General features: G+C 43.6%; 1 protein-coding gene across 4 annotated transcripts in view; it reads right to left on the bottom strand.

Annotated features, from left to right (window-relative positions):
• The window catches only part of NINL (ninein like), a 46,601-nt gene that overhangs the window by 9,841 nt on the left and 22,698 nt on the right, over positions 1-14,062 (bottom strand). For all 4 annotated transcript variants that reach the window (XM_081000862.1, XM_081000864.1, XM_081000865.1 and 1 more), the window contains exons 8-17: positions 12,023-12,190; positions 11,013-11,149; positions 10,438-10,578; positions 10,013-10,187; positions 9,365-9,475; positions 8,872-8,961; positions 6,681-6,834; positions 4,414-4,479; positions 2,336-2,445; positions 1,355-1,701 (exon numbers count right to left, since the gene is read on the bottom strand). In XM_081000862.1, coding sequence (XP_080856988.1) covers positions 1,355-1,701; positions 2,336-2,445; positions 4,414-4,479; positions 6,681-6,834; positions 8,872-8,961; positions 9,365-9,475; positions 10,013-10,187; positions 10,438-10,578; positions 11,013-11,149; positions 12,023-12,190 — 1,499 coding nt within the window. The remainder of the gene's footprint in view (positions 1-1,354; positions 1,702-2,335; positions 2,446-4,413; positions 4,480-6,680; positions 6,835-8,871; positions 8,962-9,364; positions 9,476-10,012; positions 10,188-10,437; positions 10,579-11,012; positions 11,150-12,022; positions 12,191-14,062) is intronic.

Genomic DNA, 14,062 nt, shown 5'->3' with positions numbered 1-14,062 from the left:
CACCACTTGCTCAGTAAGGGTCAAACTACATCTGGTGTTAAAGGTAAAAGGTAAAGGACCCCTGGATGGTTAAGTCCAGTCAAAGACGACTATGGGGTTGCAGCATTCATCTTGCTTTCAGGCCGAGGGAGCCAGCGTTTGTCCACAGGCAGCTTTCCAGTTCATGTGGCCAGCATGACTAAATCGCTTCTGGCACAACGGAACACCGTGACGGAAACCAGAGCGCATGGAAATGCCGTTTACCTTCCTGCTGCTCTCCTTATTTACTCACACTGGTATGCTTTCAAACTGCTAGGTTGGCAGGAGCTGGGACAGAGCAATGGGAGCTCACCCCATCATGGGGATTCAAACCACCGAACTTCTGATTGGCAAGCCCAAGAGGCTCAGTGGTTTAGACCACAGCGCCACCCATGTTAAGTGTTAAATGTGTGCCAGCACTACACATTCACTTATTTTATTCTTTGAATGGCAGCTGATGGGTGGGTGGGGTTAACCCTTTCTCTGTGTGCTACGGACTTGCCAAACATCCCTCCTCAAACTACTGGCTCCCACGTTTTGCTACTTACTTATCCTGTTCACAGGCAATCTATGACTTCTTTCTTCTGTGAGACAAAACTAGAGCTCTATGCTACGGCACGGGACACACAAACTTGATCTCAAGTCACTATGAGAATAGTAGTTGTGACCCAGAGATCTAAAGTGCCCCATAAAGGAACACATGCTCTGTTCTCTTTGATGTTAGGCATGTTTCGTGTAGTTGCATCCGTTAAGCATCCCTCGCAGAAGAAAATGCATCCACGCACACCAACACACGAGAACTGAAAGGCTACATACACATCACACATTTAAAGCACACACACCTCAAATCCTGCAAACCATTGTTTGTTGTGCATACAGTCAGAGTCTGAATTAATGCACACTATGGAACAGAATTTCTATTGGAAGATGGATCATCTCTGCTATAAAACGTAGCACGTGAACAAGCCCAAAAGTAATAAGCAAGCATGCAATGATTAGTCAAATCATTTTAAAAAGATGAGTGCATTTTTATAGAAGAACCATACATTTCATAGAACAGTAGCTGTGAAACAGCATATTAGCAATAATTCTTTAGCAGGCACATGGAGAGCCATTCCAGAGACAGTGTGCCAGCCAGATAGCTGCTACATGGCAAAAAATGTCACAATTCCCCAAAAGTGAGAAGGGAATTGGACCAGGTACCATACAACCGTATTGGTGAGAAAGGCTTTTGCCTAAATTACCAAAAGTTCAACCATAACACAATGTGGCAGAATATGAGACTACCATTTATATTGCCAAGTGCCCATGTTTCAAAACGGTAATGTCACCAGACCTCATGAAGTGTGTCTCAGCCTCATGCTTCATCTTCATGTCTTCTTCCAGTCTGTCCCTTTCCTGGGCCAGTCTCTGTCCCAAAATGGAAATCTCTTTGGCATAGTACTGCTCCATTTCTGACCTCTCCTTCTCAAAGCTCCTCTCGAGTTCTTGGGCGGGAGCCAGTTTCTGAAGCTGGTCTTTCAAGCCATCAATCACCTCCTGGCATTTGGCGTTCAGCTCTTCCAAATCGCTCTTCTGTTCCTCCAGTTCGCTGATCTCAATCTTAAAACCTTGTTCAACATCCTTCCTTTCCTTCTCAAAGTTCCTTTTCATCAGCTCAATTTCTCTTTCGTAGTAATTGACCTAGCACAGTAAAGCCAAACCAAACTTTTGTTACACATTTTTTAGGTAGCATGGTTAATACATGCACAAACCGGTCGAGAGTCCCTACTTCATGTTTAACAACTTGATCCTTGAAGTGAGGCATTGCAAGAGCTAGAAGCCTATGCGTTTCAAGAGGGTAGGATTTTTATACAGAATGAGGGCATTTAACAGCAGGAAATCTTGCGTAAAGATTTCTTACTCCATACAGACTTACTCCATTCATACAGAACTAACTTGTCATCCACAGTTGAACCAAGCCCAGCCTTTTCTACAAACAGTCATAATAAGCCATCCCACATTCTCCTAATTTACATTGGTGATGAGATACTTAATTTACAAAAGCAATGGAGAAAAGCACCACAAAAAACCCCAAAACATTTCATTATCATAAATAAGTTTACATCTATAAAAAAAAAAAAACTTAAAATGCTGATTTATTTTAAATTTAACAACAAAAGCTACATCATTTGGTCAACATACTCAAATGTATCCTGCTGAGCAAGTAACCCAAAGACTGCATTCAGAAATATATTGAGAGTCTACTGATTCTGATGATGATTTTTAACCTGAATTGGCGTTTAAACACCTGCCTGTGTCTTCCTCCTCGACTCACCTTGGTTTCCAGCTGTATTTTCAGGTCTTGATGCTGTTCCTTCAGTTCTTCAACCAGAAGCTCCATTTCTATGCTTACTGAATAGGGACTGGATTCAATGAAAACGACACCTATAAATAAAATTATTCTTGAAAGAAAGGAAAAGAACAGGCCCAAGAATGCAGAATCGTGGAGGATAAAACTACTACTACAGGATGACCATGCCTCTATGAATGGATGAAGCATGTTTCTCAGTTGCTGGAAACCGCAGGAAGAGAGATTGCTACTGAACTCAGGTCCTGTTTGCAAACTGCCAATAGGCATGTGGTTGGTCACTGTGAGAAGAGGATACTGAAGCTAGATGGGCCAATGGCCTGATCCAGCAGGATCCTCCTTTGTTCTTAGAACACTGAGGAAACAAACTGCCAAGATTGATCATGTATCTGGGGTGTGTGGTCTGGTTGCTGTTCCTCCACCAACACACTATTACATAGGGAGCATGGGAAGGGGAACGAGAGCGCAATGGTTCGAAGCATACAACTGTATGCTCTACAAATAGAGGATTTAACCTCCTTCCATCGGGCCTGTAAGACAGAGTTATTCCGCCTAGCCTTTAATCTGAATTCAGCCTGATCTTTTATTTCCCTTCTCTTCCCTCCCCCTCCCCTTTTATGAAGATCACCCGGTCTGAGACCCCACAGCCAATTCTCCCCTGGCCTCCTCGCTGGCCCAAGTAGGACCAATTCAGCCAGCTAGCCCTGGGAATTATCTAATGCTTATTTCCCCTAAATTGATTTTTGAATTTTATTGTTATTCATGTTTTTATAGTGTATTTTATGCTGCTTTTATAATTAAGTGTTTTGAATTTGTTGTTAGCCGCCTTGAGTCTGGTTTTTGAACCGGGAAGGGCGGGGTATAAATAAAAAATGTATTTCTATTTATATTATTTATAAATATGCGCCATGGTGATTGAATAACTTAAAACGTGGGCCCGTTATCAGAACTGGTTACTGACACACTGGAAAGGTTTCAGAGTCTAGATGGCTCAGGACCGTAATACCTCAAGGACCGCCTCTTTGCATATGAACCTTCCAGGACCCTAAGATCATCTTCTGAGGCCCTCCTTCGTGTGCCTCCTCCTTGAGAGGTCCAGAGAGTGGCAACACGAGAACGGGCCTTCTCTGCAGTGGCTCCCCGTCTGTGGAATGCTCTCCCCAGGGACGTTCGCCTGGTGCCTTCATTATACACCTTTAGGCGCCAGGCAAAAACACTCCTGTTTAACCAGGCATTTGCTTGACCTGAACCCTTTTAAAATGTGGCTCTTTTGGGGGGGGGATGTTATTGAGTTATTGTTCTTATTTTGATTTTATATGTTGTGGTCTTTTCTGTGAACCACCCTGAGACTTCTGGGTATAGGGCAGTATATAAATTCAATAAAAAAATAAAAAATGATAACAGTTTAGAAGAAGCATAGCTGTTAACGTTTCCCTTTTTTTAAGGGAAATTCCCTTATTCCAAATAGGATTCCCGGCAAGAAAAGGGAAAAGTTGACAGCTATGTTTAGAAGAGCCACACGATACACAGGTCATGCATACCTATTAAAAAAAACAAAAACAAAGGAAAACACACACACACACATGCTTAAAATGCATGTTCTACAGGTACACTTTCTGGGAATGTGGGATTGATCATAACACCTCAGGCAACAAATCTTACAAGTCTTGAGGGGAGAAGATATTAAAAACAACAGAGGTAGATGTTTTAGCTATCTGAGGGAGAAACGTGATACGTTATTCTTTTAATACGCATTGGATAAAAGAGCTGTGGGTTGAAATTACAGACCACGACACCTGCAGCTGAAACATTTGGGGAAATATCTGTAGCCCTTGAAGAAGCTGCCTGGGAATCTTCGTATCTGGAGGTTATCCAGAAGAAACTGGACAGGATTGTCAAGAGAAGATTTTGATACTGGATATCGTACTGCCCACGGCACGGGGGGGGGGGGTGGATTAGGTTTCTCTTGAAGAGTTCTAGAGCTGGCATGTATCTTAACACTTACTCCTTCTTAGAAAATGCACACAGCTGGGAACATTTCTTACCATTTTGGCCTGCCACCGGAAAGTGCTGGTGTCCAAGAAGGAGTTCCTCATCTTTTTGTATGGTGTCTTAAAAGAAAGAAAAAGGTACACATTATGACGAAAGGAGTTCTTCAAAGATTTTGTATAGCAGAAGGGAAAAGGCAGACAGGACCTTGTGTACCACAATTTGCTTTAAGATGTTTTCATTGCTGTATTTTAAATTGTTGTGACCCCCTCTGGGGGGGGTCAAGGGTGGGTCAAGGGTGGGTAATAAGTCAAATCAACAGCAACAGCAACAACAACAACTTGCCCTTCTGGTGCAAGAGAGAAGAATGGATGCAAGGACCATTGTGCCAGAATGATGCATATATAACATCAAAGCAGTGTATCAAGATACTCAGGAGAGGCCCCCCCCCCAAAAAAAACTTTGAATCATATAAGCACGCTAGGGCACACTGCTGATATGGGGAGAAAAGGGTACATAGCATGAAAAGGGCTGAAAATTTTAAAAGGCGACTTTCCCCATGCTAATAGGACCTGGATACAACACTGTGGACATAAATACCAAGCGCCAAGGATCAACAGTCCCCCCAGGACATAAGATTTTTTTAAAGGGCAAGGAAAAGGCTACAGCAACATAATGAGGCACATCGATAGACACCCCCCCCCCGAGAGACGCACATCTATACAGAGAAGGAAACAAAGCAGGTTTTTGGCAAATCAAACAAACAAACAAAAGCCTAAAGGGTGAAATATGAAGAAAGCAGGGATAACTTATGTTTAATCTGTCACTTAGCCTTATGGCAAGCCTGAAAGAAACCAACAGGGAATTTTCTGAACTCCTGGCAGCATGTGTTTTTATCACATTATCGCAGTGCCTTTAAAATATATACAGTGGAGAGGCAATTGATAAATAAATGCTTGACTCTAACCTTCATTTATGAATTCAATCCAGCGTGGAAAAAGCAGCCTAACCCGATATCCACCTGGTCTAGCTTTCCGACTCTGATTGATCCATCAGAATTGCTATTCATTTCTACAAGTGTTTATATACTGCCCTCTTGCAAATAGGGCTGGGCAAGAGATCCATATATCGTCCGAAACTGGCTTGAAGTCCATACCATACCATGATATTGGTTTCAGTTTTTGAGCTGGTAATATATTGTGAATCATGGTGTGTGTGTGCGTGCGCATGCACACTATGTGGGGGAAACTGAAAATTCAACCATTGCTCCATCCTTATTTCAGACATTGTGATATATTGTGATGTTTAGCTGGTCATATTGCCCAGCCCTACTTGCAAAGCATTTCACAGCAATGTAAAATCCTTTAAAAGCAATACAAACCAATCATCAAAACGAATGGCTACTCAGGAAAAAAATAAATAAAACTCTATGTGCCTGTTGGCATAAAATAAAAGAGAGATGCCTAAAAGTGAAAAGTCGAGGATACCTGCCAAATCTGCACAACACTAAATGCCTGACTTCTGGCTGAGGTCAGTTGGGCCTCTGCAATGTGGGGGACAATTAACAGGGCTGCTCCAGATGATCTCAGTGATCAGGTTGGGCTCTAAGGGATCAAGCGGTCCTTATGCTATACTGGACCCAATTTATTCAGGGTTTTGTGTATCAGCACAAGAGACTTATACCTGGCCTGCCAGGATATGAGCAGCCAGCGTAGGTGTTTCAGCAGAGGTGTCACATGCTAAAGCTTCCAGGCTAGGTCCAAGGGTGGCCCAACACAAAGCGCACTGCAGTAATCCAGCCTTGAGGTTACCGGAGCGTGCAGTACAGCGACCATGTTTCCCACTTCCAGTTACGACTGCAGCAGGTATACCAGACACAGATGGCGAAAGGCACTCCTAGCCGCAACAACCTAGTGCTACCTGGCTACCTTTAACCATCCCAAAAGAGCGAGAGTCCAGAGGGTAGGTGGTCAGACACACTGCTGCAAGTATCTTGTTAACATCATCAGGCTGCATCAGCAGGAAATGGTCCCATTAGAGTGGACCAGATGTTGCCTTAGATCTCTCAGCTGCATTTGCTGTAACAGGGGCAACATGTCATTTCTCTATTCTGCCATCTGGAGCGTCTGCGCACATGCAGGTTGCAGTTCTGCGCTTCTGCGCATGTGCGACCACCAAAACCCAGAAGTAACCTGTTCTGGTACTTCTGGGTTTTGGCGGTCCGTAACCCGTAAAAACACAACCTGAAGTGTCTGTAACCCAAGGTATGACTGTATTTGATTTAACCCAATCTGACGTTCTAAATGCAACTTGCAATACGCACCCAGAATTCTGGCTTTTACGTTTTCAGGCAGCAGCCTTTCTCCAAGTCTGCTGGCCTTCATTTGACACCAGGCTAGACTATGCTTGCTTTCGTGCAGCTGGGAACGCAGTTTCTCCACCTCCATTTGCAGCTCATCGTTCTTGTCGCGCAGCTCCTGAAAGGGAAGAACCCGGAAGCTCAAAATGTGGAACAGCCTCCCTCGGATCTACCTCGTTGGGTGCACAGCAACCGCTCCTCGACAGAATAACCAGGTGTGCTTGCAAATAACTCTCACAGAAATGCTATAAGACAGTCTTTAAAAAACACAAGACACTGGAACATAAGAAGAGCATGCTGGATCAGGCCCGTGGTCCACCTAGCCCAGTGGCTCTTTAACTTCTTTCTCTGGGCCGTACTTTCAGGAAAAGAATTTGGTCGCTCCATGCCACGTTTTTTATTGACTAAATACAAAGAAGCAACTCCTAGCAGTGCTTGATTTATAGCACAGAACAATTTGCTGTGCAGTATCATACAGTTAAAGTAAAACCAATCAAACAAAACTGAAAGGACAGAGGGAAGCAGAAATAGGCTCCAGCAGAGCCCTCTGGGCATATACTTCGTGCAGATAATTCAAAATACAGACTCCCAATGTCTGAGTGTTTATTTTCTTTGCAATGCTTTCTTAAAGGTAGCTACTTCAGATGCTGCAAGAGCACTGAACCCTTTTTAGCAAATTCATAGTTTTTTGTAGTACAGCTATTCTCCCTCACTGGATCATCACCTTGTCGTGGTGTGTGGGCTTCAACGTTCCTGGGATCCTTTGTGAGCTGTTGAACTGCAGGACTTGCTCAAAAACAAAAGCCTACCACTCAGTTCTGAAAGACACCTGAGTTTCTGGAGACACCATGAAGTCTGTGGGGGAGGAAGAATTGGGAGCTACGGACAGAACTGAATTTAAAAAGATCTGCACTTCTCATTTCCTTAGCTGACAAGGTACACGAACGATATAACTTTACAAGTACAGAAGGGACTAGAGGGGGACAGGACTGAGGCCTACTCAACACAAAGGAGGTAAAAAGCGAGCCGCGATATAGAAGTCCATCGAAATGGGAACTCAAGCATTTCCAAAAACAAAAACCTTGTAACACGCAAGATCTCAGGCTGCAACAAGACATCATGCAGGTTTGCTAAAGAACAGTATACCACTACAAACAAGTGGATCGTGCACACACCTGAGGAGGGGGAAAGTGCTCACCTTCACTCTCTATCAAGATGTAGCAGCAGCAAATGTCGAGAGTTTGGGGGGAAACAGGGAGAACTGAATTGGTAGCAGGACACATGAAATAACTCTAGTGCAACAGCAGCAGTTCTACCTGCACTGTCGGAAGCGACAGATATTACATTGTGATTTCCTTCTGGCAAGAAGCAGAGCTGGAGCAAAAACGGCAATAGTCACATGCTCCAAGTTATCTCTACAACCATTTGGTAAGGTGCCCCCGATTTTTATTCTAATAAAATATAGCTACCCTATGGTTAGGATCTCACTGTTCTGGTCTACGAGTGCAGCTCTCCATAGGCTCTGTAATTAATGAGAATACATTTAAAGCGGTATCATACCACTTTAAACAGTCATGGCTTTCCCCAAAGGATCCTGAGAGCTGTAGTTTGTTAAGGGTGACGAGAGTTGTTAGGAAACTCCTATCCCCCCCGCAATCTACAATTCCCAGAGTTCCCTGGAAAGAGGAACTGACTGCTAAACCACTTTGAGAATTGTAACTGTGAGGGGGAAAGGGGTTTCCAACAATTCTCAGCACTAGTAACAAGCTAGAGTTCCCATGATTCGTTGGGCATAGCCAAACCGTTGCTTTTTAAAAAAAGTAACAGCAAACCATAGTTTACAGCTAACCAGGAAGTAACTAGCTAAATCTGCACAAAGGAAGGAGGAGTGCTTGAGGCTTGATCACACAACATCAAACTATGGTTTGGCACTACGTCTGAACTTACCCTCTGTGTTGAACCTTGGTGTTTAACTGCTATTCTAAAACGTGCCATTGAGGAATTGGTGTAGGCACTTATCAAAAGATTGCTGATCTTTTAAAGAAAAGAGGCGTGAAGCCTTAATTATTATGAGACTTGAATGAAGGCTGTTCTCTCGGCACTCGGATGGGTCCTCCCTGCACAATGCCATTTATAACATGTACAGGCCACCTACCCGGCACTGCAGCTCATATTCCTGAATGATTTTGGCAAAGCGTTCTTCTTGATCAAAGAGCTCTGTGCTGTGTGGATCCAGCAGCCCCAGCTAAAGCAAGCAAAGAGGTTTATTTTAAAAGTATTAGTGGTGAAATTACTATATATATTCATTCATTCATTCATTCATTCATTCATTCCAAGAAATTTATACACCCCTTGATTGGAAAAACAAACAAACCCTCAAGCAGTTTACAATTAGCTGATGGGAGCCAATTTTTTGGCAGCAGCAGGCTAGATTTATAGCTTGACCTTAAATACATTTAATTTGGAAGCTCTGTCAACTTCAAGAAAATGTGATTTTTAATACATGCACTTATTCTTGTGATTAGGAACCAAATAAGGCCACAATAGAAAGTCAACTGAAAGAGGTCAAAATCCTACAACAGAGATAAATATGAATTTTATTGGTTTTCAACATGAAGAGGAAAGCATTTTCATCAATCCGAAGCTACCTTGTCTTTCAACATGAAGTTGAGATCCTTCTGAAGATTTAGTACTTGCTTTTCAGATTCAGACAACTTTTGAACCACTTCAACAAGTTCACTTTGTAAGCGACTATTCTCCTTTAAAAAAAAACAAAAATATGAAAAAAATGAAATGAAATGAAAGTGCACATTTACCCTCATTAAACACGACACTGGGGTACCTTTTGCAATTCCTGAGCAAGATACCAACATGTAGGATACAAAAAGGTGAGCGCCCAGAAGTAATCCTGAAAAACCAGCTCCACCCAACAAGGTGCTCCAATCCTCAAGGGAGCATTTTAGGGGGCCAGAAGGGAGGTGGGGATAAGAAAGTAAGTTTCCACCAGTCCAGATAGGTGGATGGATCTCTCTGAAAAGTGGGTTAAATTCATTTAAAAACAAAATATAACTCTCTAGTCCTCACAGCTGCAGATTAAAGTATAGCAGTAATGCCTGGTGAAGTCTCCATAAATCAAGAGACGAAAGCATATTTTTACTTAATATGTACTATTTGCAGAATTCAGCCTCCCTTCAGGCAGGATTTTTACTTTATTGTTATTTTCAAGCTCAGAATATGCAGTCTTGCTGTAGGCTGCACTGGTCATCCTGAAGATAACAGATGCTCGGAATCTTTACCTTGATCACTAAGCTCAGCTTCTGCCTCAGGCTAGATTCTTCCGCTTGAAGAGATCTGATGTCTGCTTCTAACTTGGTTTTCTGGTGGTTCCCTTGTTGCAAGAGCCGCTCCTTCTCCATCTCCGCTTCAGACTTCATAACACTGAGTTTCCCTCTGTAGTCTTGCTCAAGGTCTCTGCAAGATACAAGCACTGTTATGGGTATGTGCAAGGATTTTCCATGTGAAAATAAAAACAGAATGGTCCACAAGAGAAATGACTAGTGAGACTGAGGAGTTGGCCTCTCTACAGTCACAATTTTGTGAACATTGGCTGCATAGCTTATGCTGTGCTGTTTCACTGGATGGCAAGTTGGGTCTGCTCTTCACACTCCTCCTTGTGTATAAACCCCATCAGATAATGACACCAAAAAGCTGGCTCACGTACTTCATTTTACTCTCATTGTGGTGCTCCAACGCACTATTGTGATCATCCACCTCCTCAAAAAGCTGCAGCTTCTGCTTTTCCACCTTCTCCAATTCAACTCGCGCTTTGTCTCTCTCAGTGGATATTTGCTCTACCTGAGCTCTGCAAAGACAGTGAAGGTGCTGTTAAGTATGCAACCGAAATGTTGCAGAAACATCTTTCTGTTCAGTTTCTATCCTACCGTTTCCCATGGGATCAGTGCAAAAGAACAGCAGATTTTTAATTAATTTAATCCAATTTAAAACTGCATGTATTTGTTATCTTCCTATATACATAAAACAGTAAGGCTGTCGCCACACTGCGGTTTGGGTGGCAGACAGCACAGCAAGCTGTTTAACAGTAGGAGGGAAGGTGCTTCAGAGAACAGTTTGGACAAACTGCTCTCTGAGTTCTTCCCACTCTTTTAAAAGGGTTGGGAGTTGGGATAGGTTTGGGCAAACTGTGAAGCAATAGGTGAAGGAGTGGGTGAGGTGTAAAGGGAGAAGGGGTTGGCCAGGAATGGGGCCTCCACCCAAAACAGCCAAAGAACAAGTTACTCTAGATAGCGAAGTTCGTGTCTGTAAGAAGCAAAAGCTGCCTGTTGAAGTCCGCTCTTGGGAACTGTTATCTCCTCATCAAGGGCTGCAGACAGCTCCAAGAGGTTAACTCTCTCCTCCATGTTGAAATCCAGACTCTGTTAAAACACACACAGAGAGAGCTTCTCAAAATCAAGGGAAATGTAAGTCAAGAGGTTCTAAAACTACTGCTATCAATTTTTATTCAACGCCAGTGTGCTAGGCTCTGTATACAGAACAGCCAGAGCAATTGAAGGAAGGGGGCTTTAAAAAGGCCGATAGCAGGAGGTACAGAAAGCGTGAGTCTATGGTGTTCCAGAAAAGGCTTGGCAGAAATGGGATTTAGAGGGGAGCTGCCTTAATAGAGAGGGCAAGGCTGTTTCAGAAGGGATAGCCAAAATGGTGTCCTCCAGATGTCTTCAACTACAATTCCCATGATCCCTGTCTGTTGATCATGCTAGCCAGGGGCTGATGGGATTTGTAGTTGAAAACATTTTGAAGGCACCATGTTGGCTATCCTTTCATCTAAGCCAATGTTTCCCAAATTTGGGTCTCCAGCTGTTTTTGGACTACAACTTCCATCATCCCTGACCACTGGTCTTGCTAGCTAGGGATAGTGGGAGTCCAGAAACAGCTGGAGACCCAAGTTTGGAAAACACTGATTTAAGCCATCAGAAGAACCTTGGGCAGAAGGAAGAGAAAAAGGGTCAACAACAGATGGGTTAATGCAGCTTGGAGCAAAGAAAACAAGAAGGGGAAGAATTTCAATTCCCAGGGTTCTTTGTAGGGTGCCACTGTTGTACTACTTTCTGAGTAGCTTAAAATGTGTCACACGGATGCTAATTAATATGAAGGTGCTGCAATTCATCACTGGGATCTTTAGTGGGAAAGAGGGATGCGGGGGGGGGGGAGAGAGAGAAGGGGGGAAACGCTTCTTCTTGGGATGAAAGGAAAACCAAAGCTTTCGTAATCTGTAAGGAGCAGCTAGAAACCTTAAGGATCTCCTTGCAGTTTTCAACCCCTTCCTGGGCCCAGATGGAGACAACTTGCTCAGGCCTTGCAAAGCCACTGCCGTCATCGATGCTGGAGAAAAGATTCAAGGCCACGGAGCCAGATAAGAAGGATGGAGTTGTGCTTCTGTGCGCACCGTCTTTGAAAATCTGGGGGCGGATTGGGGAGGGAAGCGATGGAGGGAGGAAAAGAAGGAAAAGTCTGTTTAGACAAACAGTGTAGCAATCAAGTGAGACCTGAAAGGCAACATGTTTTTACCAATGAAGAACACCCTTATGCATCTATAAATAAAGGAAGTTGGTTGTTCGCAGCTACCAGGGTTTGCATTTTAATATCAGTTGTGATCGTATGTAAAAACAAATGCCTTCAAAAAGCTTGTCCAAAGGTGAGCAGAAGGAGGCACTGTAAGGACTTACCTAAGTTTAAACCAGTTCTCTAATCCTCCACCTAAACAGAATTAGCTTGTTTCAAGCTGGGAAGACCAGAAGGGTTACCTAGTAGCCAGATGCATGCAGCCCATCTGAACTCTGTAAACAGTACTCTATTTATTTATTTATTTTGACCCACCATTGGAAAGCTGCTTATTCTCCAGTGTGAATTATTACTCTGGGTTACATCCGCATGGGTACTTAGGATTTTCTGCACCAACTGCTTTAACTAGGGTGTGTTCATAGCTCCTACTGGATGGGATTACTCTATATCTGAGCTTTATATCGGATAAGCAACTCTCTCATTAAACAGGCACTAGGCCATATTGCAGGGACGCGGGTGGCACTGTGGGTTAAACCACAGAGCCTAGGGCTTGCCGATCAGAAGGTTGGCGGTTCGAATCCCCGCAACAGGGTGAGCTCCCGTTGCTCGGTCCCTGCTCCTGCCAAACCTAGCAGTTCGAAAGCACGTCAAAGTGCAAGTAGATAAATAGGTACCGCTCCGGCGGGAAGGTAAACGGCGTTTCCGTGCGCTGCTCTGGTTCGCCAAAAGCGGCTTAGTCATGCTGGCCACATGACCTGGAAGCTGTATGCCGGCTTCCTCGGCCAATAAAGCGAGATGAGCGCCACAACCCTAGAGTCGGCTACGACTGGAACTAATGGTCAGGGGTCTCTTTACCTTTACCTTTTAGGCTAGAAAAGGCAACTCGGAGATCCCACACACCACTCCAATACTTCAGACTGAATTAATTGTTAGGATATTTCCGTTCCACCTTAAAAGGGAGCAGGGTTTGTGAGTCACAGAGTCTGCGCATTTCCTGTTCACAGGAAGTTTATGTTTTTCTATTGCTTTCGTTTCTCTCTCTGTGTCTGGAGACACTGAAGCAGGCAGTCATGTTTTTCTTTGTTCTGATCAACGCTGAATAAAACTTGTAAATAATGCTCTCCTGAGTGCGACTTTGGCTGTGCATTATCTGCTGATAGAGAGTGTGCATCGGCTCTAGAATGTGGCAAGCTATTTCTGGAAGCTCGTGTTGCTAATTGCTGATACTGTATCTACGGGAGATCGATGGATTGTCCGGCAGCCGGCTTGGGGGCCATGATGGACTTTGTCTCCCTGGCAGTATCCCAACATTAATAAGATGAAGTCTGCTAAATTCTGCCTTTGCTTTGCTTTCCAGGGATCATAAAAAGTAGAGTAAATGAAAACAGTCCTTGGCATCTGAATCTTTCAGGTCACCTTTTGCATTTGAAGGTCAGTTCAAGACATTCTAGCCTAGTTCTCATATGCAGCAGTAAACCACAGTTGCCCATTATGTGCACGAGGAAGAGGAAATGGGAAACTTCCGTTTCTGGTTTGCAACTAACCACGGTCACCCACAACATTTGAACTTTGGAAACTGTTGTTTATTTAAACCACTGCTAGTGATAACAATTCAGGAGGCAGCAATGGTTTCAGAATGTGGCTTGCTTTAGAAAGTCACATTTCCCCAAATTTGGAGGTCACTGAGAACTTTGAAACAGAAAGCAGGTGGTTCCAGTCTTCTCCCTTATGCACGCGAAAAAGCATGTTGCAGCTTAGTCACACAGCAT

Source organism: Podarcis pityusensis (assembly GCF_964106645.2).
Source record: "Podarcis pityusensis genome assembly, chromosome: 3".
NCBI classification, from domain to species: domain Eukaryota; kingdom Metazoa; phylum Chordata; class Lepidosauria; order Squamata; family Lacertidae; genus Podarcis; species Podarcis pityusensis.
Note: the sequence above shows the minus strand (reverse complement) of the source record. Positions and strands in the feature narration are given on the sequence as shown.